At 50.4% G+C, this 26,275-nt stretch overlaps 1 protein-coding gene across 6 annotated transcripts in view; it reads right to left on the bottom strand.

Annotated features, from left to right (window-relative positions):
* ACACB (acetyl-CoA carboxylase beta) overlaps positions 1 to 26,275 on the bottom strand; it is a 57,949-nt gene that overhangs the window by 2,901 nt on the left and 28,773 nt on the right. For 2 of the 6 annotated variants that reach the window (XM_019538837.1, XM_019538842.1), the window contains 36 exons: positions 24,843 to 24,924; positions 23,420 to 23,565; positions 23,148 to 23,298; positions 22,817 to 22,951; positions 22,175 to 22,321; positions 21,611 to 21,799; positions 21,037 to 21,137; positions 20,585 to 20,673; positions 20,378 to 20,502; positions 19,649 to 19,762; positions 19,417 to 19,530; positions 18,468 to 18,557; positions 18,159 to 18,277; positions 17,928 to 17,951; positions 15,491 to 15,628; positions 14,766 to 14,865; positions 14,552 to 14,659; positions 14,323 to 14,379; positions 13,824 to 13,865; positions 13,511 to 13,726; positions 13,142 to 13,297; positions 12,107 to 12,310; positions 10,587 to 10,742; positions 10,133 to 10,255; positions 8,903 to 9,172; positions 7,012 to 7,109; positions 5,490 to 5,610; positions 4,855 to 4,965; positions 3,935 to 4,078; positions 3,393 to 3,513; positions 3,138 to 3,234; positions 2,696 to 2,792; positions 2,371 to 2,506; positions 1,713 to 1,890; positions 678 to 790; positions 235 to 446 (listed from right to left, as the gene is read on the bottom strand). In XM_019538837.1, the coding sequence (XP_019394382.1) occupies positions 235 to 446; positions 678 to 790; positions 1,713 to 1,890; positions 2,371 to 2,506; positions 2,696 to 2,792; positions 3,138 to 3,234; positions 3,393 to 3,513; positions 3,935 to 4,078; positions 4,855 to 4,965; positions 5,490 to 5,610; positions 7,012 to 7,109; positions 8,903 to 9,172; positions 10,133 to 10,255; positions 10,587 to 10,742; positions 12,107 to 12,310; positions 13,142 to 13,297; positions 13,511 to 13,726; positions 13,824 to 13,865; positions 14,323 to 14,379; positions 14,552 to 14,659; positions 14,766 to 14,865; positions 15,491 to 15,628; positions 17,928 to 17,951; positions 18,159 to 18,277; positions 18,468 to 18,557; positions 19,417 to 19,530; positions 19,649 to 19,762; positions 20,378 to 20,502; positions 20,585 to 20,673; positions 21,037 to 21,137; positions 21,611 to 21,799; positions 22,175 to 22,321; positions 22,817 to 22,951; positions 23,148 to 23,298; positions 23,420 to 23,565; positions 24,843 to 24,924 (4,624 nt within the window). The remainder of the gene's footprint in view (positions 1 to 234; positions 447 to 677; positions 791 to 1,712; positions 1,891 to 2,370; positions 2,507 to 2,695; positions 2,793 to 3,137; positions 3,235 to 3,392; positions 3,514 to 3,934; positions 4,079 to 4,854; positions 4,966 to 5,489; positions 5,611 to 7,011; positions 7,110 to 8,902; positions 9,173 to 10,132; positions 10,256 to 10,586; positions 10,743 to 12,106; positions 12,311 to 13,141; positions 13,298 to 13,510; positions 13,727 to 13,823; positions 13,866 to 14,322; positions 14,380 to 14,551; positions 14,660 to 14,765; positions 14,866 to 15,490; positions 15,629 to 17,927; positions 17,952 to 18,158; positions 18,278 to 18,467; positions 18,558 to 19,416; positions 19,531 to 19,648; positions 19,763 to 20,377; positions 20,503 to 20,584; positions 20,674 to 21,036; positions 21,138 to 21,610; positions 21,800 to 22,174; positions 22,322 to 22,816; positions 22,952 to 23,147; positions 23,299 to 23,419; positions 23,566 to 24,842; positions 24,925 to 26,275) is intronic. The other 4 variants (XM_019538839.1, XM_019538841.1, XM_019538838.1 and 1 more) reach the window with 4 other exon arrangements.

Here is a 26,275-nt window from a genome sequence, read left to right as displayed (position 1 = left end):
GGATGGTGGCTGGGTGCAGGAACCCTGCTGGGTGTGGGGATGGTGGCTGGGTGCTGGGTGCAGGGATGGTGGCTGGGTGCTGGGTGCAGGGATGGTGGCTGGGTGCTGGGTGTGGGGATGGTGGCTTCAGAGAGCAATGCTTTCAGGTCACAGCTCTCCAAGGTTCCTGCCCACCCTTGCCAGGACATAAGGGTTCCTTGCCGGCCTTGAGCATGGTTTCAGAAAGCCAAACACCTGGGCTTCACTAGTGACAGCAAAACAAGACCCGAGAGCAAAGCCTGGTTGCTTAACTGTGATAACGCCTCTTTCTTGCATCTTCCCCGGCGTGTCGTGAAGGTCAGCAAAGTGCACCGCCACCTGGTGGTAGATGGGCAAGAGCAGCTCCTCTCGGGCTCTCAGCTGCTTCTCCAGCTCCTTGCGCTCTGGTTCAGAGAGCGCAGGGGTCCCTGAATACTCCCAGGAAACAAAAAAGGCACTTATCAGTCAGACTCTGGGTTCAATTCGCTGCAAACTAGGGAGCAAGGTAACATCACATCTCAGGCTACGCAGGAGTGGCTTGAAAGTTCAGCACGGATATTATTTACTTATCTATTTTTTCTCGAGAGCGTTCGTCTCATGCTTTAAGCAAAGCAACATCAATCAGAGGACAAGCGAAAAGGAAGAAACTCTTTCCTTACCCAACTGTTCAACAAGTCTGCCGTAAACTGCATCAAGTCTTCTCATAGTCTTTACCAAATCTTTCCTTCGGTACTTGATTTCCACGGTTCCCTCAGCTTCTAAAATGCCTCCCCTAAGTACAAGGTGGTTTTGGAAAGGTCATGGGTTAGTCTCATGGAGAGATTTTCATAGGAAGTCATGGGAAATCTTCCCAGAGTCACAATATTTTTTTGGAATAATTTGTTTCTTCTGAGGAAGAGCAGGGACATAGGAAAACTACCAGACTTTCCCTTAAAAAACCTGTGGGATTTCTGCAGAGGTTTTCTTTCAAGTCTGTTTTGCTACTTGCCTGTCAGGCCCATGATTTTTTACCCAAGATAAAAGGGGATAATAAAAATATAATAATTAAAAATCATTTAGGTTGTTCATCCTGGCAGCCTTCACAGAATATCCAGTAAGATGGTGTTAGCATCCTATAATTTTTAGCTGTCAGCTTGTGGCTTGGGCTGACTCACAACAATTATAAGAGTAAGTCTCAGAGTGTTACAAGACCTAGCAAGTGAATCAAAGAGCTCTTCAGAGTAGGGACCATGTACTTGTTTTATTGCCAATCATAACATGCCTCCCATCTAGGCAGGTCATCTGTTACAGAGTTTTAAAATGACACCAACTAAGGTTTGCTCATTTTTTTTTTTATTAATAACAATTGGTTCTTGGCCGTCATTTCTAATAGCAGTTCCCACTTGGAAGTACAAAGTGGGAACTTCCGCAGTTTAGTCGAATTTAGCCTATTCCTTCCCTGTTCCCCATGGCTTGCTGGGAAGGATTTATCCAAGAAGAGCTCGTTGTTCTCAGATTGAGGCATCTGCTATGAAGGATACATGCACACTATGTGGGATGGGAGGCCACATGTTGGGTCCATCACCTCTTTCAACCCTTGCAAGGCCAGGCAAGGCAGGGCTACCAGGTTCAGCCGAAGGCTGACTTGGAACTCATAAGGAAAATGCCAGAATAGGTGACAGGAAACCAAGGGGAAAAGGAGAAGCACTGCTCACCTGCTCTCCTTGTCGACATAAAGCTCCACGTACAGAGGGTTGATAGTCGGGTCGAGCACCCCCCAAGACCCTCCTCTCAGCTCACCGTGTGGGGGGACGTAGATAAGGACAGGCTGCTTGAACTGCCTGACGCAGTCAACAATGTGAGCCCCAAACTTCAGTATTTGATCGTACATGTCTGCAAAACGAATGCGCTGCTGCAATGAGCCCTTCCTGGCAATGCATCTCCCTCTGTGAGGCTGACTGTGGCTTGGGACACACATACCCAAGAGCAGTGCCAGGTCACCATTCCTCACCCCAGATCTCGGATCTCACCTCTGGCAGGCCCCACCTTGCAGCAAACCATAGCATGTCCTTCGCAGCCAGTGGTTAAAGCTGCCAAACTTTTACCTAAAGTGACCCATGGTGCTTCCCTCCTTCAGAGGCAACGGGAGCTGCCTCTGCAGGGAAAAAATGGGTCCAAAAAGACCACCCCCAGACCAGCAATTGAAATCACTTCCCTCCACACTGCAGGGGAATTTCTTGGTGGTGCACCACGCCATCAGCATCCCCTCAAGGGACATGGATCCCAGAGGGCCTGGCCATCTTGCAAATGGGCGCCGCATGGCTGATCTGCCATTTCTCCTGTCCAGAGACCTCTGACCTGAGCGGGAATCACCTTTCATGCCACCAGCGAACCCCCGCCAGTTTGCAAAGATCAGGAGAGGGAGGTGCTCTCGGTTGAAGTCTTTCATAGCCTGGGTAGTTTTGAAGGAGGAATCCGAGAACCAGACTTGCCCGGCTTGCTGGACTATCTGAAAGAGAGTGGGCAGGAGGGTGCTGGTTGCACCTCACGGCTCTGGGAATTCAGATACTAGTGAGAAGGCCGATGGCTCTGGTAACCTTGCAAGCCCTGTGCAAAGTGGCCGGATGACTCGGATTTCCTTCCCTACAGAGCACGGCCCCAGCAACAGTGCAGAGGCTCATGATGATTCCTCACATACCTTTACTTCGGAGTCCAGGTTGGCCGGGTCAGCGGGTATCGTAAGCTCTACGCTCCGGGTCTCCACAGCAATCACACCAACGGGAATCCCTCCCAGCCTGCAGAGACCAGCAGTCAGGTCAGGTGCTGGAGCAGAGAGGAGCTTTCGCTTGTGCCGGCTCAGCCCTTCCCTCCTCCCCCCGTGGTGTAGGAAAGTCACTCCACAGGTACCCTTGAACCTGCTCCCAGGAGGCCTTCAGCCGCAGGCAGGGCCCTGGCAGATCCCTGCCATCGCCAGTGCTGCCTGGCTGCACGCCAGCTGTCCTGCATGTGGGTAACTTGGCAATCGATTCCAGCTTGCCTCACACATCAACAACCCTAGAGGTTGGAGCCAGGCCGATTCCACCAGGACGTGGCTCTCAGCGAGTGCACAGGTCTAGGGAGAAGCTGTGCCGGGCTGGTACCTTGCTCTGCCAGTGACGACAGTCTGTGCCCAGGGCTTCATGATCTCCATGAACGAGCCGTGATCAAAGAAGCCGCTCTGCCAGGTCCCCTTGACCGCTGCCAAATCAGAGAATGCCAGTCAGACCGTTCTGCCCAGCAGTTCATGGCCCTTTGTGCCAAACAGCAATAAGACCCCACAATAATGGCCGGAGGATGTTACGGCAGCACACACACAGAGGACAGGAGGGTGCTGGAGTGAGAATACCTTTACTTACTTGGATGGGGTCTTCCGGCCAGCAGCCATCTGGGGTCATAGGGCGCTTTGGTAGGGACAAAATCAATCTCTCTTTCTATGGGGTCACTTATGGCAGTAGCAGGCACTGGGCTGTGATTGTCCTATAAGAAAAAAGATTGCTAATCCTGCTTGAACTTAACGCCATGGCCTGTCCTAGTGGAGGAACTCTCCGTTCCCTCCCCACCCCGCTCCAAAGCTGCATAGGCTGTTACAGACAGATCCCTAACCCTGACCCACCTCCTGGAGAGTCACTACTTGCATTGATAATATTTAACACGACTAAAGGTAGGTGGGACCACTGCACAAGCCTACCAGTCATGGCTCTGCACGTGACCACCCCCATTTAGGCCTAGTTTATTACAGAGGCAAAAAAGCCTGCAAGGCGGCAGCTCCCCGAGGCACATCAGTACCCGTAACAGTGCTAAAGAGCTACTTGGCGTGATTTCTCAGGGCCCAGGGAGTCATACCGGAGATGATCAAGCAGAGTAGCCACTCCACTGCCATCCTGTTGTAGCTACCTACCTTTGGCATGTATGAAAGCCACTGTAAGACAGTATAGACCCCCTCGAAGTCATCCGGGACAGTGACATGGGAAACACCGTTATTATGCATGATGTGCACGCCTCCCAGCTGGTTATTGGATGTGTAGACTTCACGCCCCAGGACCTGGTTGAAATCATCCACAGACAAAGTCTATCACTTTTTCTTAAACTGTAGGTCTTTTCTCTAAAGTGCCTTACATCTGTTCAGTTAGACAAGTACATACCTCTGTGCATTGTAAACTGGCTTCCCTCCCTAACAGAAGCCAAGGGACTTCCTTGGATTTAATTTGAACCTGCTCTAAACTGACTGAAGCTAAACTGAAGAGAGGATCGTCATTTTTTAAAAAATCCACACGGTAAGTGTGTCCACCACTGCTTTTTTGGATTGGTTCAGCTACATGAGTTTAAAATCACACTTGAAGTTAAACCGGGCTGGCAAAACAGCCCACAAAATATGCAGGTCTTTGGACTAGAGTTAGGGACTGGGAACATGTTCTGCTCCCAGCCAGAACACATCTCATGTCTCTCAACCTCTGTTGCAAAGACCCCATGGTGTGTGGGTTCACGTCGGCCCAGCTCTTTCAGAGCTGGCAGTCACTACTAGGTAATGAATTATAAGGCTCTCATTCAAATAGCTATCTTTACGTTAATTTTCCTACTGGTTTCTTCTTTGCACAAATACTATGAATAATTCACTCGGTTTAAAAACTGCCATTTCTGGACCACAGTGGAAACTGTGTGAGAGAAGTGTTACACGTCCAATTAAAAAACCTAAAAGCTCTGGAGGTGGGAAGAGGACAAACCTTTCTGGGGTTGCAAAGCAGCACGACGACTCAGCACCAGAGAAGACCGTTTCTAGGGGATAAGTCAAGTAATGGGTATAATTAAATTATTCATTACCTTATTCAAAGCCTTGGTCCCAGTGAGAATGATGTAGGAATTCTCCACCTGTATGACTCGCTGGCCCAGCCTCGTCAAATAAGCACCAATTCCTATGGCACGACAGGTCACCTAATAGACAAAGAATTGAAGAATTACTGACACAGAGTGATGCAATTGTGAACGAGAGTCAACAGCACTCTGCATTTCCCCGTCACCGAGGTGGAAAGATAATTCAGAAATTGCACTTAGTCCTTTTCATCTACATGCTCATAGTATCACAGTCTAAGTGACTGAATGACATTGTCCATTCTGATGTTGTAGCTTCCTAGCTGCCAATTTATAGCAGACTATTCTGTTTTTCTTCCATTGAATAGTGCGTGTGTTGAAGCAAACTGCTGGGCTTCTAGTTTAAAAAGCCAGTTCTAAGCAGTTTGCAACTCTGAGAACTTCTGAATATTGATGCTTAAGTCAGTTCAAGAAGACTCCACATCCTATATTTTTCTCCGTTTTCGTTGACCAAATAGGAGTCACCTTGTTGAGCTCCCAGACATGGCTTGGAAAGCAAGTACCAGAGGGGCTGTGCATCCTAGACAGGAAACAAGGTGAAAGACTCACAGGACGAAACAGTGAGTAGAAGACAGCGAAAGCCCTACCATGCTAATGGTCACAATTTCATCGTATGCACAAGAGGTCTCCCCAGCAATGGTGCCAGCAGCGCGCAGGTTCTCCACGCCCAATCCTTCCTCTTTGCCAATGATATCTGTGAGGATGTACCTGTGGGAAACCAGGAGAGACACTGTAGAGCAGGTAAGATCAAAGATGACAGTAGTTTTCCCAATTTAATGCAAGGAAGGCACTGGGCTGAGCCCTGCAGACCCGAGTTTGAATCCTGGCTCTGCCACACTGGATTCACACTTCTCCTTTTTGTGCCTTACTTACCTCCACCCCCAAGAGGGGTGGGTTTGTGGGAGCTGAAATATGGATCCAGTCCTGTTTGGAGCCTCTTCCCTGAACTCCCAAGAGCTCTGTGGGACAGGAAACTCAGCAGCTCTCAGCCACCGAGCTGGGGCAAGCCAAAGAGAGCTGAATGCATGGGTGCTTGAGCAGGCCAAGATATGAGCCCTGTCCACTGGCTCCACACACTTGTGGAGTAGACGATTTGGAGGGGCTACAAATGCAAGGCCTACCACCAGGCAGGTGGTGTCTCCCAAGACACAGCAGTGCTGAGGCATGTGCTGGTACCTGCTATGAGCTGTCCGCTGCACACGTATGGTTGGGTCAGACGAACGCCCAAGCCCACTGGGAGACAGTGCAGATGTACCAACAAGCACCTCCTAGCCATTACCCTAACCCCCACACCTCTAGCTCCATTTCTGGTGGGTCAGTACACTCCTGATAACTGAGGGGCGACAGCTCTGCCTGTTGGAAACTGCAACCGGCTACAGGCAGCCGCACAACTAGGTTGGCACCCCTGTTTTTCTTCATTAAAGAACGTTATGGGTGGTGTTGGTCTACAGGATGTCCACCGGGTCCCCGTGAGCAGCAGAGCGCTTGATGGCAGGGCACTCTGAAAGGCAGTTTAAAGAGAGCTAGCAACCATGACAAGCAGCTCCTACACAAATGCAGAAATTTTGTAAGTGGTCGGTCTCTAATAAGAAATCCCGGGATGGAGAAACCAGCTAGCAGGACTGACACCCGTCCCTGCAGGGGAACATCCACTTGGAGCATTGTCCTTCCTCCTGGCGCTGACACCCACATGCCGGATTCGCAGAAAGGTCAGGCTGGGAGTGCCCTCCACAGATCATTTAGTGCAGCCCTCGATGATCTAAATGTAGCTAGACTGTTCCCATCAGGTGCCTGCCTAGACCACACTCATGAGCCACCAGTGAAACTTTGTCACGCCTGCCCAACGCTTCACAAGCCTCAGCATCTGGGAAATGTTCCTAACATACAACCCGCAGCTTCTTTCTTGCCTATTAAGCCAACTTGTTCTTGCCCTTCCCCCAGCAGACATGATCTTTAATTGCCCTGCATCTCTTCATAACCTGCTTATGTGTTGGCTGACTTCTGTTACAGAGAAACATCATCCCCACGAACCTCTGCTCCACACAAAGAGCCAGTTTTCCTTAACTCCACACCAGGATAAGACAGTGCCTTGAGTTTCTTTTTATTCACCTGGACTCGCCTCCTTCCTCCACATGCTCACAGTGCACTGAGTTCATGGAGCTGATCCTCGTGTAGTCCTGCGGAGTCAGGTACAGGTACTTGAACCCCTTCAAAGAGAGAGGGAGAGAATTAGCTCAGTCTTTCACACAGGCAACTTGCTACCCCGCAAAAACTGGAGTCTGTTATGGTACAAGTCTGGGGAGCTCGGCGCACAAGTTATGTTTTACAGGTAGCTTAAAATTCTAATTAACTGTCCTAAAACTGGGCACTTACTTTGCCAACTGATGTTCAAGAAGGACACAGCATTAGTTTTACCTGTGTGTGAGCTATACATGCAAAATTTCACCACACTAGCATTTGCTACCACATTATGCAGAGGTGCTCAAGAGTGCACAGCGGTTCCCAGTCTGTGGTACAGGTACCACCAGTGGTACGCAGACAACCTGCCAGTGGTACGCATTAACAGACTTACTATAATTACTTTATATGACAAACATTTGCTGGTGGCACTTAAGGTTGTATCATTTTAAATTGGTGGTGCACAATCTGTCAGAGTTTGGGACCCGCTGAGTAGCGTATGCATCTCCACTACAACAGAGCACATGCAGATGCTCAGTGAGAGGCTCTGGGACTACGCGGGGAGCCCTTAAGCTGCAAGCACTGAAATGACTTGAGAGGTCTTGGTCCCAGGGTTCACAACATAAACTCAATGTCCCGTGACCTTTCAATGAGGTTGAAACCCCTAAATTATATTTGAGAAGTGGGGCCAGGGTTCCCTTGGCCATTCCAGCATCTGAAAATCCCACCCATTGTAATTTCTGACTGCAGTAATGTCTGAGCCCTCAGACAGAAGAAGGGCTAAAGGTCACATTTTAGAGAGGTATCCAGGCACCTAATTTCATAGTTTCATAGTTTCTAGGGTCAGAAGGGACCTGAGTAGATCATCTAGTCCGACCCCCTGCCATGACAGGAGACAATACTGGGGGTCAAACAACCCCAGCAAGAAGTTCATCCAACCTCCTCTTAAAGCCCCCCAGGGTAGGAGCCAGCACCACTTCTCTTGGAAGTTGGTTCCAGATCCTAGCCGCCCTGACCGTGAAGTCGCCTCCTGATATCTAGCTTAAACCTGCCCTCTGCCAGCTTGTGACCATTATTCCTGGTCACTCCTGGCGGTGCTCGGGGGAACAGGGACTCCCCCAGTGCCTGCTGGTCCCCCCTGACTAGTTTATAACAGGCCACTAGATCCCCCTCAGCCTTCTCTTGTGGAGGCCGAACAGGTTCAGGTCCCGTCGCCTCTCCTCGTAGGGCCTGCCCCGCTGCCCCCCGACCATGTGAGTGCCCTCCTCTGGACCCTCTCCATGGTGTCCACATCCCCCCTGAAGTGCGGCGCCCAGAACTGGACGCAGTCCTCCAGCTGCGGCCTGACCAGTGCCGCACAGAGGGGGAGGATCACCTCTTTGGACCTGCTCAAGATGCATCTGTGGATGCATGACAAGGTAATCACTGAAATGAAATCAATGAAATCATTTCCCATGATTTCAAAGGCAGGCACATGCCTAAACCCCCTTTAAAAACCTGACTTCAAACTCAGCCTTGTTGCTTGCTTCCAAAGATGCATTTTGGTTTCTATCTTCCATTTTCCCCGCCTGGTTATAGGAGGACCAGACACCACACAGGAGCGGAGGGGTCTCTGGGCATGCAGAAGAAGAGGGGTCTTCTCACAAGCAAAGAGAGAAGTGGATACAGCCTATCTGTGTGCTTACAGTGCAATACCATGGCTATGCAGGCCCATTTAACCTCACAGGAGCTATTTCCTCATTCATTTACCCTTTTGATTCCTAAATGATGTCTATCACAGAGGTCATTTTCCCTCTGACCACAGCAGGACAAATGTACACACCTTGTTGGGGTCAGCAGGGTCCACCCAGGCCACCTGGAATATGTACTTTAGCTCCTCGGCGAGCCCCATCCGTGCCCCGCTGTTCGCCGCAATGTAGACACGGGGGATGCCCTCTGCACGGGCCAGCTCTGACGCTCTCAGGAAGAGGAGGTCCTCCTTGAGTCCGAAGGAGCCAATCTTGTGCGTGATGTCATTGCTTATGACGATGATGTCCCGGCCGCTCGGATACTCGGGGGTTTTCAGTTTCATTCTGAAAGCCACCATCCCCACCTGCCCAAAACAACAGGCAGCTGAGGAGGGCGGCTTCTCCAGAGGGGGTGGACCATGGCAGGAGGCTCCTCTTTGGCTCTTCGAAGGTCAATTAATGGCTCTCCCTACACCCCTGACTCCTAGCTGCATTCACCGTACTTTAAAAATGCAACGCAGGCCAAGTTTTTGTTCCACTTGAGGCTTCTTGCAACTGGCAAGAACATCTGGGAATCAGGGATATTTCTGGTGTAGAAACACATTCTTAATCGGAGTCATGGCTGCCAAAGCTTCACAATGAAAGCACCCCTGACTAAGCTGGCAACCACCGTTCGTAGTTCATGTCTCCGAGACACAACATGCGGTGAGCCCCACACGCAGTGTCTTGCTAGGCGAGAAGACAACCTCCAGCCCAAAGCATCAGTCAAACCACCCAACACCAAGGACTGAGCTTGAGAAATGTACTCGACGACTCCTACTCTAATGACTACATCGGGGGGAAAAACCCCTGTGTTGTCACAGTCCTGAGTTAAAAGGAAGAGAGATGTAGTTAGCTGTATTAGTCTGAAGTCAAATGGCAGGCAGGGTAAATTAGCAGCTTACAGATGAACCAAAGGAGACAGAGAGATCTCTACTTTGGTTAGTCTATAAGGTGAACATCTACTGTCTTCCACTTAAAAGGAAGAAACAGTTGCCCATTCTTCATTGGGTACCATATTTAGTTGGTTTTCTGCATGAGAGTCAATGGGTATTACAGTACTTTATACCTCTTTCTTCCACTGTTCACTGCGGCTCCACTCCACTCCCTCCTCCCTCCCCATCGCACAGTGCTTTCCTGCGCTGCCTTCAGCATCCGCTTCCTTCTCTGCCTCCGTCTCCCCTTTTCTCCGCACTGTTCTCTTCAGCTCTTCCCATGCTGCTCCCTTTTCCAGTTGAGCCCCATAACCTCTCCTGTCTTTTTTTCTCTGTCGATCTCGCTCCTACCTTATTTCCACCAGGGAGTCTGTTCATCTGTACCAGCTGCCCCTGGGAATCCAACACTAACTCGGTGTAGGTGAGGACGTCTTTGGAACAGCTCTCGGTACAGCCCCAGAGCTTGAAGAGAGCCTGTGGAGGGACCAGAGGCCATTAACACAAACAAAACCGATGGAGCCAAAAGCATGTGTTGCTGCTTGGCAAATGTGCACCCATATGGCAGCCTTGCAGTCAGTTAAGTAAAGGGACTTGAACTACTGCCAGCTTGACTTTGCTGTGTTTCTCTTCATGCTGGGACTTTCTTATTGAGCTCCTCACACCTGGTGCTGCTTCAGCAGGGCTTTCCCGATTTGTGCCTTAGAAAACATCTTGCCTATGAGAAAGCGTTCTCCAGGCCAATAAAAAGTAGCGAGGAGAAAACAGATCATGGAAATGCATCAGACTTCTCCTTAGCATGACTGACCTGCCTGAACATTTCGGGGAAGTCGTACACGTAGGTCGTGCCCAGAGACTGTGCCTGGAATCTCTTGGACTGAAGCAGGTCCTTTGTGACGTACGGCGTGTTGATCAGCATCCCGTGCAGTGGCCCTTGCTTGTCTCCATAGGAGTGGAACATGATCTAAAGAGAAGGGTGGAGTCAGTGTCCCCCACACCCACCGACTGCTCATTAATCAGTTAAAAGGCAGGCACTCAGAAGTTGAGTATGGCTTGCTGCTTTGACATGTTAGAAGGCTTATGGTCTATGAGACTGGTAACAACAGACCCCATCTCGCCATTCTCATCATAAGGACCAGACTCAGAGCGGTACAGCAGCATCCCTGGTTGGTACGGACATCCCCACCAGTATTGTAACAACCTGGTTGCATCTGCCCCCATGTCTTTGCACTTGCCTAGACATGAGGCCTAAATCCCATACAGCTAAATGCAGGCAGCATGCCCCCTTGAGCTCAAGTGCAGTAGAAGAAGCAGAGCTTTATTCCCAATGGCACCTTGTGGCTCGAAGCAGCTACAGCGTGGCTTACATGCACAACACTTAAAGAGTGGTTTTAATGCAGTTGAAACCTGACGTGGACAGATGCACAAGCCTGTTTAAACTGATGTAAAGCCGCTTGGAATGGTTCAAAAGCATACCTGGAAAATCAAGCACTATTTTGAACTGGATCACTGTGATCTGGTTCAGTGTTTATGTGCAGATACCAGGTACTCCGTGACATACCTCTGGTTGGTCCTCCAGGCATCCCTCGCTGCACTGCTCTTCACCCCACACAAACGGCTGCAACTAAATGCTCTGGTGTGCAATCAGAACTCGACTGCTTCAACCTGCCCCGCTTTTTTTTTTCCTTTTGTTGGCACTCTTTATCAATGTGCTTTCCTACACTGCCCAGTCAATACACACTATCTTTCTTATATGCCCCGACTTCCTGCTCAACCATGGCCCCTCACCAACACACCCCCAGCCCCTGGGGGCCCCAAAATGTGGGTCATAGCACTGCCCTACACCCTCCCCAAGTTAGGCAAGCACACTGCAGTCAAGTGCAAGCTACTGAAGTTTATTGAACTCATAGTCAGGAGAGAAGGGAAGGCAGACATGTGAAAATATTCCCAGCTACTCCCTGGGACTCCCAAAACATGGATGCAATCACTTTCCACCCTCTACCTGCAAGGCATGCTCAGCTGAGTGCTGCCCTTCCCACCCCTGGTACCAGAGCCACAGCACTTCATGCAACTACAAACTGGTTGCTAATCCGTGCCATTTGGAAGGGTTCAGTTGTTACGTGTGTCTGCACCCTTAGTGACAGCTTGGCCATGGACTTGCTACCGTGGTTGCAGGAATGCCGACCCTTGGAGAGAGGCAGTCCCCAGCTCTTGAAGCCTCAGCTGAACCCAACCCCTCAGCAACTGTTCATCCCTAAATACCAGAGGGAAGCCTAGGGACTATTGGCTGGTTCACACCAAGTACTTGCTCTAGCCTCAGTTACACACATTCCCCGTGCTGGAGTCCTTCACTTCTTTGTAGAGACTAATATCCAAGTAGTAGCCAGACTCGTTGGCCAGGAAGAGGCGGATGGGAATCGCCTCGGTTGTCGGCATCAGGCGGATGTTGATCTTCACTTCGGCCTGCAGGACCCGCAGTTTCCACAAGCGGCTCCCGTAGCGCATCACCATGGAGCGGACTGACTCCTCTATCTGGGGACACATGGGCCAGAAACTCTCTGAGCTGCTGGAGTGGCGACATCTCAAATGGCTCCTATCAGACATGCCTCCCATTCTCCTGACAGCAGGACAGCAGCCCTCTGGGCAACATGTGCCCACGTGTGCCTGAGCCAAAAAGCACCCCTTGCCCTTCCTCACTTCAGTTTACACACGCACACACGCGCAACTGGCAGACAACTTAAAGTCACACCAGTAAGGGAAAATGCAAGGTGCACCATGGCTGGGTCCCCACGCTGTCACCTCCCTTCTCTGAGGGCCGGCATTGCTATGAGACGGTCCCAGCAAGAGAGAACCAGACCCTGCCTCATCTGTTGGCCCTGAGTAGAAAAACCTCTTTGTGTGAGATATTTTTCCTCCCTCCCTTCTTGTTGGGAGCCTGGCGGTGCTGTTTCTTTAGCAGCTGCCAAGCCAGGGTTGCGGGAAAGAACCAGGGTGTCACCCAAATGCTAGTGGGCAGCCATTTTACCTGCCAAATACCTGCAGGTCTACTCATAAAATGCTAATTCATTTATAAACATTAGAGAGCTCAGTATCTCCCGAGTTAGCAGTGCTTACATTCCCTCCGTGCACATTGCACGGGAGGTAAAGTGCTCAGTGATGCTGCCGGGATGAGGCCAAGGTTATGAACCCTACAGCCTTGTACTAGAGCAGGGCTGGCGGAGAACATACCAGCACGGGACAGCAGCGTGTCGGGGAAGCCATGCTCCCCTCAATGACTACCCCTACAACAAGCCACCGCTGCGATCCCGTCTTCCCACAGAACCTCTGTGCAGGAAAAGCCCCCGTTCACCGGGGAGGGCTCACCTTGGAGGGGTCCATGACAACAGTTGGCACAAAGTTGAGGAAGATGTGGTTACAATCTGTGCGGACACTCGTGTTGTTGAAGGCCACCTCCAGCTCGTCCATGGCTTCCAGGAGCAACCGCTCCCCCTCGTTCTGCAGGTACTCGAACGAGGCTTCCTGCAAGGGGGCCAGAGAGAGCAGCAAACCCACCACGCTGAGGACAGGGACTTTTCCCTAATCCGATTACTCTGAGCAAAGCATTGCCTTCAGCTCCCATACGTGCAAATCATCACCCGCTCCACCAGCCCGTTGCAAAGACCTCATGGGCAAGAGAGACCAATGTAGCACCCGTTCCAAGCCACAGTGCATCAGCTGCTGTGCCCTCATTACCTTTGTGATAAGGTCTGAGTGGCGCACGATGGCTCGTATGAAGAACCGGTGGTCGGTCACTTCTGCCCCCTCTGCCACCTTGGAAGCCCCCAGGTAGAGATGCATCTTGTGGTTGGCACAAGGGATAGCGGTCAGGTCGAAGTTACGCATGCGGCTCAGCTCCAACTGGAAGGCCAGGGCCGGTTCCAAGTGCCGATAAATCCGGTCTTCTGCAAACTGGGAGAGAGAAAAGAGAACACAACCCCATGTGACCTGGGGAGCACGCCTCTGAGTCCCGCCGTGACATGAGAGACCTCAGACAAGGAAGCCCTACCTCGTCTCTTGCTCTGAATGTAAAAAACTTCGGGAATTCTCTCTGTAAGAGAAGAGGAGGGGAAGACGATGACATATTGGTAAAACTAAGTCAGCCCTCAAACAAGAAACTGTCATTTCTTGGATGCCCTAGGGGAAAAAAAATTAAATAAGAAATAGTAAAGCCAGCAGAGAAAGCAACCTGGAATACCTGTGTTAACTCACCTCTCACAACAAAAAAATGTCTGAGTTAGTAAAGTAAATGGTCAAGCTTTCCACTCTAGGAAATCCTTACTATAACATGTAACACAATGAGTTATTGATTGATACAGAGCCTAACAAGCTGCTTAAAACAATCTCTAACTCCTTCCACCGAGCTGCTATCATATCCATTCCTAGCTTGTATCTCTGACCTCTATCAGTCATTTATTCACTCTTAATAAACCCTCGAGGGCGTGGATGTATAAGCCCAGTGCAACCAAATCGAATCAGCGACAGAAAATGTCCTCTCCTCCACTGACCTGCTGTGCGACCAAGAACGTGATTCTCCGGAGGCCACAGTCAACCAGGATGTTTTTCTATATGGAGACAGGAGATAAATACTGTGTCACTGGCAAGGCCTTCAGGACCCCAGGGAAATGTTAAATGTTTTCAGGAGGAAAGGCGGACAAGTCTCAGAGGCATTACCCCAATGCAAGACCTCTTGAGAGAGCTGCACTAAATACCCAGAGCACAGGGAAAGCACAAGACCTTGGACTGAGCAAAAGCTCTGAAGATAGGCACCAGCTTCTCATCCTCGAGGTGCTCTACCCACTGGATCGCGATGTTCAGGATGTGGATGGGCTCCTCTCGGACGTTCTGGGAACAACACACGACGCTGTCAAGCGGGATGCTTGGGAGACAATGGCAGTCCTCAGCCTGCGCCACCCCCAGGGCTGCGGGAGCAGCCAGCCCGCGGTCGTACCTTGTTGTCCTCGTCGTCGTACAGTGTAGCTTGCACCTCGCTGAACAAGGGGCTCTCGGAGGGTGGGTCGGCAAAGGAGGAAATCACTTCATCGAAGTTCCTAGTGGGACCCAAGCAGGGGGTGGAGGACAAGTCAACGACCTCAGCGAGCTGGAGAATTCCTGGTGCACAACCTGCTTTCCACAAAAGCTGAACTACTTGGGCCAGGAGCACTGGGGACTGGAAACAAGGAGAGAAGGACTGGACTGGGATTCAGGGGACCTGGTGTCCATGCCTGACTTTGCCACAGACTTTTAGTGCAGTCTTGGGCAAGTTGCTTGTTAACCTATCCTGTGCCACAGCTCCCGAGATCCCAAGGCTGTTGAGGGAATAAAGGCATTCATTGCACAATGGCCAGATGCTCAGGCTACACAGGTGCATGCGTTTACCCAGAGTGGGCAAACGTGCTCAAGTGCCTCACTTTTCCTTGTTGAATAGGATTAGCAACACGTGGACTGCTGCCTCCCTAACTTTTAGTTGTCGTGCTTGGTTCTTCTTCTCCAGCTGCTTAACACTCAACTTTGGCAGGACCACCGGCATTTCAACTGCCTGCTTGAAGATGGCTTTGCTTAGCCTGTGGTCCCAAATGTAGCTTTATTTTAAAATAGGATAGTGCTCCATGCACCCAGTGGAAGTGTCTGGATAAAAGCAAGGGGCAGTGAAGGTTTTCCCTTTTCTTCTCCTACCTGGTGAAGTCTTCAAATCTGTTGAAAGCCACCATGGCACCCATTCTCTGACACAGAGGAGAAAACCCGCTGTCCATAAAGAGCTCAGTGCTATGCCGGGCTAAGTCTGGGTTGGATATGCTGACAGGGACAGACATCCTGGACAAAAACGGAACAACACGAGAATGAGACCCAGCTCACAGAGAGGTGACAGACAACGGGGGATATAACTGAGACAGCAGATCCCCTGGAAAAAGGCCTTTTCATTCAAAACAAGATAAAAGATTATCTACATAGGACTCCTTCCCCCTCTTCTTACAGGGGCTGGTGGCCTCTATGCTGCCTCCTAAGGCACCAATGCCTGTTTTGGTTTGCTTTTTCCAGTTCAGGCCAAACAAAAAGACGCATATTTAGCTAACGCAATTCTTTGAAAAGCCCTGTGCCAATCCAATCAAGCACTCTGCAGCAGCCAGCGGCTCTCCGGGGTTTCTGAGGAGAGCTGACAGCATGCTGCTTCCAGCAAAGAGGGGATGACGGATGGTGGGGCTATATTAACTTTCTTATTTTATTAGGCTGCTGGCTGCTACTTAAGTTGATGCACTTTTAATTGCTAGCTGGGTATCTCGGCCTTTCTTAGTGTTTTTGGAAGCAAGAAGACTTGGTATTTCTTTGAAAGCACCACAGACCTGGCTGCAGACCTAGCTGGTGGAGGGCTGAGCTCATGCCCATCCTGGAGGTGATGATAAAAGCCAAAAAGCTCTACTCGTGAAGAAGCTTTTTCACTGGATATGAAGGGACTAGGTGCAATGCCCAGAACAGAAAACCTTCGACTGCCAGCACTGATGGCAGCCGTGCCTTGGAAGGAGCAGGGCCTGACCAGCAGCAAGCCCACTGGGGGCAATAAGCCACTTGCAACTTGGCTAGACTAGTCCCTTCAGTGGAGGATAAAGGTACAGGAGCCTATTCCACCGCAGCCCGTGCTCCCCTTCAGCACACTCATCCCACCCTCTGCTGGACACTCGCTTTTCCTCCTAGAACAACACTCCCTGCTCCGCTTCCCAAGTTTCTTGGGCAGTGACAATTTCTAGGAACTGCTGGCTCCCTTTCTCCTGAGACTCATCATAACTTCCTCTTTCTTCAGTGCTCTCCATCATTTCTCGTGTAAAAACGCTACTGGTGTCAGCCTGGGCCTTCAAAAATGTCACGCAGCGCCAGTAACCTAATGAGCAACTTATTGATTCCTTCTCATCCGCCAGGGCTTGCACCAGTGAGGGGAGGACTGCATCTCAGGATCCAGTCTACTCTTACTGCCCAAAGTACTCTGGTCACTGGCACAAGCTGGCAGAGGAGGGCTACCGAAAGGACAGAATCTCTCTGAAGACCAACGATGCCACAGAGCAAGGCAGATGCCCTCTCTTCACTGGGGCGAGGTGCTAGGCCCACTTCAGTAATTCTCCCCAGCACCATGGAGAAGGCAGTTGCTTCCACCTGCCTCTGCTCAGGGTGCTTGTGCAATGAGATCCTTTTCCTTCTCTCCACGGGCTTGTCCGTTACCTCACAGTTAGTCCAAAATGCCAGCGGTTAATACAAAATGATGAGGATTCACTGGTATTAATAGAGCTCTGATCACGTTATATTAGGCAGGGAGACGAGATACGGAGAATCGGCAGGGCTGCCATGTTTGTAGGACCACGACACAGGCTCCAAAGTCAGCAGCAGAGCGAATTCATTGAGGCTAAAAACAGTCCTAGAGGTCTGCCCCGGCCTGAAGTCCATTTTGGACTGTTACAAACGTGGAACACCGTACTTCGGGCTCGATGATGGCTGACGGTGACTCTTGGTGCTATTTTAACCCGCTCGGTATTACTCTGCAAGGCAATGGGCCAAGCCAAGGGCCGGCACTCAGGACTCCCGGGCTCTAGTCATACTGGCGCTCTGCTGCTCAACTGCTGCATCACCTTCCACCTCCTGAGTCTATCCGTCGCACAGAAAAGCTCTCTTGCCTAACCCCCAGCCAAATAACAAGAACAAAAGCCAGCACAGGACTTCAGAGTTTTTAGGCGTTATGTATCCAATGCTGAGTATTTCATGCTCTGCTGCCTCCCTTGTTCTCCAATCAAGGGCTATCAATGTACTAGCTCTTTTTCTCGAGGCACCCTAAGCTTTGCTGTAATCTTGGCTACTGCGGTGACAACTGCTCAGCCACAGGGATGAGTCAGAGACTGCCAACTTCTGCCCATCTCTAGTAGGGATGCTTGACTCTGGAAGAGCTTGTCCTGCCTGGCCAGCCAGGGAGCAGAGCACTTTAACAACAGCCAGCAAGCTCAGGGGGCACAGAGAGAGAGAGAGAGAGAGAGGGAGGGAGAGGGAGGGAGAGAAACAGGCACGTTTGAGGAAGCATTAATAGAGCAACAAATAATCATATCTCATGCGTCAAAAAAGAAGTTCTGCACTCTACCTGCTCAAAGTAGGGATGCAGCCTCTGCAATCAGAGCATTGAACAACACCATGAGTGGGAGCAGAGAACCCAGCCAGCCCAACACCCCGCACCCCAGATGGAAGAGGGGCTTTATCCCACCGGGCAACGACTGAATCAAGTCCCACCAAGGGAGAGGTAAAGCCAGAGCGGCGGTGTTTCCTTAGGAATGGCTCGGCACCAAGCACCGGGCAACACAGAAGTCATGCCGACCTGTTCGGATGGGATGATGGCAGCATGAACTGGAACTCCACCACACAGGTGCCGTCCGACAGCTGGCGATGCTGCAGGCTGTTCAGCTCGTAGGCAATATAGCCTCGCCTCACATACACCTGGTGAAAGGAGAGGATGGGAGTTTACACTGTGAATAAGAGTGGGGTCCCCACCAACCCCTACGTCCCCCAGCCAACAAAGCAAACAGCACCACCGTCTCTCTTGATGGTGCTCCCCGTGCCTCAGGCTCTCTGGACAGCACCACTCCTAATTAAGAGGCATCCAGGCACCCCCCAACTCAACCTTTACCTCCAGTGCTGCCATGCGCACTACTTCGTTTGTGTGGTAGAAGAAGATGGGCAGCACGTCGAAGATGGTGGTTTCTGAAAGGATCAGTTTCTATCAGGACAAAACAGGACCAGGAGTGACAAAAGGAAAAAAAAAGAAGCTAAAATGAGACACGGCAAATGGCAAAGCAGAGGAGGAGAGGGAACGTGCCGCTGCGAGACATTCTGTTCTGCAAGCTTCCTTCTGCTAGACTGGCCACAAACTGTCCCAGAGGTTTGAGGGGTCTGCCCTGGCCTGAAGCCTGCTTTGGACTGGTGCAAACATGGAACACCATGTTTTGGGTTCAAAAAGGGCTGACACTCACTGCTGGTGCAGGACAAGGTCAGCTGAGGGATGGATTCATTCTGTGTAGGTGCTCAGCACCAGTTCTCTGACAGAGGGGCATGTCTTATGCAAAAAGGGCTTGGCCACACGTTCTAATTAAACCTGGATGCAAATCAGCTACAGAGTTGCTATACATTTTCAAGCACTAACTTGGTAGCTGGTTGGCTCTTCTTATAGCTGGACGGAGACATTTTTATGGGGTGATAATTACTTTGCACCTGTGGCTGGTCTAAATTTATTGCACGAATGATCAGTGAATCGCACAATATGTGCGCTGTGTGGCAGGGACCAAAGGGAGAGCTCCCACTAGCTTCCTGCACACCCCTCAGGGAGTGGTATAAGAGTGGTGAACCTGGGCTGTGGGGGTTTTCTGCAGGCAGTTAACAGCAAACAACCTTTCACGTGACCTGGATATGGGCTAAAACTGACAGGTAAAGCTAAACAATATTCACAAGCCTTGAAGGCTTTTTCATAAACAGCTTCCAAGCCAAATTCCCTCACAAGCCAAAAATCACAGCGTATCACCTCCTCACGCTGGGAGGTAAAAGTCCCTGCTTTCAACACACAATACTACGAACATCCCAACCTTGAGGTTTTCAGGGCAGAACTGGTGGCCGTACATATCGATGGCAGAGAGGAGGATGGACTCCACCTGGTTGTGTCTCAGTTCGTAGGAAGGGAGGTGAGATGCAATCAGCACCTAGGAGGGAAAAGACCGGAGGTGAACGGCTGAGATGGAGGTGAAAGGCAGGGTTGTGGGTCCAGGGTGGAACCAACCCTGCTGGACAATACCGTGTACAGCCAGCCCACATACTGACCTGTCTGGCTCTCAGAGCCACTTTGGAGTGCTCTGTTTTACTGAGCTGCGTCAGCTCGTTGAGGATGGCCACCAGCTCGTCGGTCAGGGTGGGTTCTCGGCCACAGAGCTGATCCTAGGCGAGGGAAAAACCTTCCAGCATCAGATTCATTCTCATTAACATTTACTGCTGCACATAAACCTCTTTCTGTATCCCTTCATGTGCCCTGAGTGTCTGTGGACCCATTCTCTTCACCCACAGGCAAGGAGCCTGCTCCAAACAGTCAGCACCGGGAATATGGTATGAAGATGGGGCATTTTTTTAATGACGGCTCCGGTACCAAAAACTCCAGTAAGGACTTTCAGGGGCTGTGGGCAAACAAATTCAAAGCAGGTGTCATACAGGTGGGGGAAGGGAGAGGGAGAAACCCTGTAACATTGAGATCAAAATACTGTCAAATGTCTGCAGCAGTAGTCTACTAAGCTGCACACAAGACAGAGTCAGGAATCTCCCACTTTTTAATCCCAGTCCTCACCTGCCACGTACACTTCGTTGCACTGTACTGACCACCGCGCCTTTGCATAAAACTGTAACTATAGAGGGCTTCCCTTCCCTTCTTCATTACTGCTTAGTTTCCACATGCCCAGGACTTCCCTCCCGGGTTAGCTGTAAGCACCCTAGTGTTTCAGAAGAGTCTGGATAAGAATCAGATGCCCACGCTGCCTAAGAGAGCTCCTTCTCTCTACTTACAATCAACATGGTCACAAGAAGGTTTTTCTTTGCCACCTGGGCATGTGCAAAGATGCACTTGAGCACCGGGGTCATATCAGGCTTGTACTGCTCCCTCAGGTTGACCACGCATTTGTCGTAGTGAGCTGAGGAGGAGAGGGAACACCGTATGTGGTTAGATCTGTGCCCACCAGCCCAGGGGCAAACCTGCCACCCCTCTCGTCTGACCTTGCTGGAACTGGGTTTCCACTTGCAAGTATCTCTTCAGCAAGTCCAGCACGACTGACTTCATGTAGCCCTGAATGCCACTGCGATACCTAAGAAAGAGTGGAGGAGAGGGCTGACGGCTGGAGCTGCGGCCTGGAGCCAGCGCATCATGGCACTAGCCAAGCTCCAGGGACGAGAGTGCAGAGCCAGCCCGGGGGTGGGAGCGGGCCCCTCCTCTCATGGGGAAGCTGGCAGGAAGTGAGGCTTCCTGAGTCGAGGATGAGGTCTTGCCACTGTGCATGCGGTGGGTGTCTCAAGGCATTCCCCTTGGGGCCCCGCAGCGCAGGCTAGAGTTGGTCTCCCACCACTCCAACCCTCCCACATAGGACAGGCTGTTACAGACGGCCATAGCGTCTGCCTGAAAACTTCCCACACCCCAGAGCAAGACGCAGCCCAGACAGGCAGGCATTCACCTCTGGACTAACTGCACAATGCTCTGGGTGTTCATGAAGAAGACTTCCCGATCTGCCTTCCTCTGCAGAGTGGCTGCGTGGCTGTCCAGGATGCTAGCGATCTGCACAAAACACAGGGAATGCTGGAATGAAGCAGCTAATGACTAACACGAGCCCAACAGTCTGGGACAAACCTGGGATACAAGAAGGAACCTGCCCTTTCAGAGGCAGTATCCAAGACAGAGAAGATGCTATAATACCCAGGGTCTAAGAGATGTTGATCAGCTTGAACTCCGGCTAGGTTTCCAAAGAACCCAACGCCAGACACCCCAGGAAACCTCCAGCCCTTAAACAGAAGCTGTTTCCTTTCTACCAGTGCCTCAGCCCATGTGAGTTATCCCTATGCACGTGAGCAATTCAATTCGTGTCAATGAGACGCTCCGCTGGAGAAAAGATATACATGCCTTACCCCAGATGTCCACTTACAGTTCCCATTCTTGGGACCTCCCAACTCATAATAAATCTACACACATTATGATATATGTAAAAACCACTAGGGAAGAACTGGAACATGAAAGACTGCAAGGCGGCTTACCTGCTGACTAGGAAACTGGCACAGCACAGAGGTGATGTTACTGGCATACTGGGCCATCACTTTTCGTACAGATTTCTCCACTGACAGAGGGATTCTCCCAGAGACGCTTGTCATGATCTCCTGCAGCTCCAGAAGGGGCAGGGATGGGTCCCGGAGGGTTTTCATCAGCTTGGTCACCCATTCTTTTGCCTAAGCAGAATAAAGACCCTTGGTGCACAGGGGCACTGGATCTCTTGGCAAAAGCCAAGGGAAACAACCTTGCCTTGCAATGACAGCTACGTTTGCAGTCCTGTTTGGAAGTGATCAGGAGGGCTAGTGCAGTGAAGCCCAGGATGGTTTCTCAGTGGTCACCCACCCCCACTGAACAGGGCTCCACACCTGGTTTTAAGTCCCCTCAGGACCAATTTTCAGAGATGCCGAGCACTGGTTGACTTCAGTGGGTAGCTCCAACTGCATGGCATCCCTGACAGACAAGGCCCATATCATCTGCTACAAAATCATCCTCTCTCTGTTCTGAGCACCATTGCAGATTAGCAGCAGAGGCTGTTACAGGAAAGCACCTACCCTGGTGCTGAAATACGGCTCAGGCAAGCAGAACCCGTTCATGATGTTGATCAGCTTATGCAGCACGTTACGAAAGACCTGGTGCAGCTTCTCCCCGGTGATTGGCAATGTCTGCTGAGCTGGGAGGCCACCTCTGTACAGCTGGGCCTGAGGTGGGGCAGAGAGAAAGGAAGGACTGGACCTCCACGCATGCAAGAAGCAGGGGAGAGAAGGGAGCCAAGGTGCCACTAAGCTAACAAGTAGAAATGCATGGTACATTCCTCCAGCTACAGCAGAGGGACAGAGAGGATGATCACTTCTGATTACACTTTTGATTAAAAATGCAGTGGAAGATGCAGTCGATCAGTCAGTCAGAAGTCTTAGGGAAACTTAGGAGTCCTTACCTGTGTTGTTTTCAGTAAAGTCTGGATGATTTACCTCCCTTCTGGCTGACGTAGCATCTATGCTTAGTGTGATGCAGACTAGCCAAGGGTGTTTACAGAAAGGCCAGACCTTCAAATTCCCATCTCCGCAAAACATTTAGGGTGTTAAAGCTTCCAGTGAACAACAACAACATGACAGTGTCAGAGGAGGGCACAGGCTGAAGAAGAGCAGGTGCACCAAGTAAATAGGTAAGTAACTTCTCCCAGCAAAGATACTCACTGGATGCACTTTGGTAGGATCATCCAACTCAAGCCTGGCTATGACACAGTCTGCCTCCAGCAACGCTCCTGGCGGCTTTATATAATGTACATGACCAGATTCTTCTACAGTCAGGGGCATGATCATTTTCATCACCTGTAGAAGGGTTGGTGGAATATTCAGAGAGTGTCATGAGTGAATGCTATCCATGCAACACCCGGAGCCTATGATGCAATCACATCTTTGCAACAGCTGCGAGATCAACCTGCCTTTATTTTTCCTGGGGGAGTGTACAGACCCAATGGATGCCTTTCGGTGCACCATGTGGACTGGGAAGCTGTTAGCCAATTACCTCAATCTCTGCAAAACTGTGCCCTATGCAGACGTGGTCTCCGTCTTTCACAAGGTACTGCAGCAGTTTTCCAGCAGAGGGTGATCTCAGCACAGTCGGATCTTTCTCCTTCTCGAAGTCACACGTTTTATTAGTGATGGTGACTCGGTATCTTAAGGAGGGAGGAAATTGTTACCACTTAACATGCTTGCTGCCTGCCACAGAGGCAGCAGCTTTTGTGCCAGCTCACCAGCTCAACAAGAAATCTGTGTGGGACTCAAGCTTTGACCTACCGGTCTGCTTCCTCCTTCATGTATGTAGTGTAACTGCTACCATTGTAGGACAGCAGCAGCCCGCCATCATTCAAGCTGTGCACATCAATCTCAAGGTAGGTGTCATTCATTATGATGATGTACGTTGTCGGAGACTGACGGGCAACCTATTAGAAAGATTCCCCAAGGCAGACATCAGCAGCACAAAAATGACTGCAAACTTTCTCTGCTGAGGCCTGTGGGAGTTGTCAATGCCTTGGCATCTCCAGAGATCTGCCCCTTGACCTGTACCACTCGCCTGCTTTGCATTAAGCCTATACGGATGACAGGGGAAGCAGGGCTCTTGCTCTGTACTGGCCAGAGCAGGACGTGCTGCAGTCCCTCTGGCATTCTGATACTCCAGCGTACGTAGGGTGGATGCACGTACATGTGGAGCAGCTGTTATGTTCCAGTTGTCATGTGTAATGAGCTGAGAACTATTCAAGTGTAGCAGAACTGCTCTACCTTTAAAACTGTTTCATCCAGCTCTTTTGCAAGGGCCCCACGTGTACATGTGTCCATCTGCACAGTTAGCGCTAGCATTGCTAGCCTGGTTCTACATCTTTACAGCTACCAGTAGGTCTGCCTGATCTTCCACTGGTCTGGCTGGTCTTATTTTCCTGCTGTACAGTTGGGGTGAAATTATGTGTTACACTTACACCATACCAAGGGCACTAACTAAGCAAGCGTCTGAATATTGTAATGCCTTACCTCGCGCTAAGTGCCTTCTGAGCGTCTCAAAGTGACACTACATCAGGCAAAGGTTATCTCTGAGCTACTCAGCTCATATTAGGGTAACTTCAGGCTGTTCCGTGGAGATAAAACGAACAATTACCAGTCCTTCAGCATCCCAGGATGCATTGCTCCCAGCCTGCTTCCCCCACACCAGAGCAGGGATAGAGCCAGGTATCCTGGATCTAAACAAAACCCTGCTCACCAGATCTCTAGTGGCAAGTCAGAGCTGAGTGGGCAAGACATGGTATTAACCCTTAACATGGCACCGCTCACCACACATTCTGACTTTACCACCACTTCACACCATGCACTTAGTGTGGGCTAAGGGTAATGTGTAACTTCACCCTCAGTGGCATATAAGAAGTGCTGTGCTGGGTCAGACCAACAGTCCACGTAGAATATGGCATCATTTATGTTCCACTTCCTGAGTGGCAGGAAAGTAAGATCAGCTGCCCTCTGAGAGCAGGAAAACTGTCTATTCTGTAAAGACAGACTCAACTAAAATGAGGTTTCTTTTTTATGTCCAAATAGAGAAGGGTAACATTTGTGCTGCAGCTTTTATTGAAAGATGCTCACTTTGGTCTTGCCCGAGAGGATCTGACTCCACACGGGTTACATGCCTACCAAAGTCTCAACACCAACACAGATGATGCGGAGACGCCGTTTATACCTTGACAGCGTACTTCACCCCTTCGGAAATGAGCTCCACATCTACAATGTTCAGCAGGGAATCTGCTGGCAGCACCTGCCCCCTGAAAGGCAAGGATAAAGTCAGGCACCACATGCTTTATAGCCTATTAGCATCAGTCCAGCTAGGAAGGTGGGCAGGTGCTGCTTTCAAATAGGCCACTGTCATTCAACGTAGAGACAAAAACAATGGATTCAGACCAGAAAGGGCTGAAGCCAGGGAGGTCTTCTAAAGACAGACCTGCAAGGGAATTAAAAATGGCATCTCGGTCTCCTGCCAGCCCCACTCTTGCTTCTTTCTGCTGTATAAAGGCATACTGCAAACGGTGGGAGAAGACTTTCATTGCATCCCATAAGTCCTGTATGGCTCAGAAAACGTGATGGGCAACAAGGCAGCAAATAACACAATATCACACGGGCATCCAAGAATGAATGTTCAGAGGATGAGCGGGGAAGGAACTTTGTGCCAGACTTGAAAACTCTTGTGGCTTTGGTTAGCACCTCTCACCCCGACGACCTGAGAATGCCTGGGAGACAGAACATGGCAAAACCCAAACCAACTCCTCCCACCAAACAACAAATGCTAAATGCAAGCCAGTGACTATCAGTTGCTCTTCATTCGTCAGTATGACAAGGGGCTGGTCTGATGAAGTCCAGTTGCCTGAACTGCAAAAAGCAAAGCAAGCGCAAAGCAGTGCAAAGCCAGGCTTTTCCTTTGTAGTGTACTCTCTGCAGGCACCATTAGGTCTCTGGAGGCCAGTCTCCTTCCTCCCACTGATCTGTCTTTGCCTCTACAAGTCCTTCAGTTGCTAATTCCCTAATCTGCTCCAGGGAAGAGAGGTGTATTCCCAAGGCAAAACTTTCTGCGTCTTGCTTTAACTTTCCTTGGGTTATTCGTTCCATAACAGCAGCTGGTCCTGCCCTCTGCTGTCAAAGGTGGAAACTTGCAATAGAAATATCATGTGTGATTAACCTCAAAGCACACAACCACCGGACAGCTTGAAAGGCCTCAAGTCACACACATAAATCTACTACTCTGTAGGTGAAGAGAAAACTGGGAAACCAAGCCACGTGTTCAATATATGGCATACGTTGTAGCCCTTGGTCTAAGGACATAGGCCGACAAGGTTCTTTGGGTAAATCTGATATCTTTTATCAGACTGACTCAACTACTTGGAAAAATTCTTCTTTGCAAGCTTTTGGGAATAAATACCCTTTGTCAAGTTGAGGGAACATCTGCAGTTGTATATCAGCCACTGGCAGACGGGTCATATTCGACCTGGGGGAAGTGGGCAGCGGGGTCCCCCAGGGCTCGGTCCTGGGGCCTGCACTGTTCAATTTCTTCATCAGCGATTTGGACTACCGGGTGAACTGCAACCTGTTTAAATTCGCTGATGATACCAAAATTTGGGGTGA

The sequence above is a fragment of the Crocodylus porosus genome, unplaced genomic scaffold (genome assembly GCF_001723895.1).
Source record: "Crocodylus porosus isolate Cpor-Errol unplaced genomic scaffold, CroPor_comp1, whole genome shotgun sequence".
Taxonomy (NCBI): domain Eukaryota; kingdom Metazoa; phylum Chordata; order Crocodylia; family Crocodylidae; genus Crocodylus; species Crocodylus porosus.
Note: the sequence above shows the minus strand (reverse complement) of the source record. Positions and strands in the feature narration are given on the sequence as shown.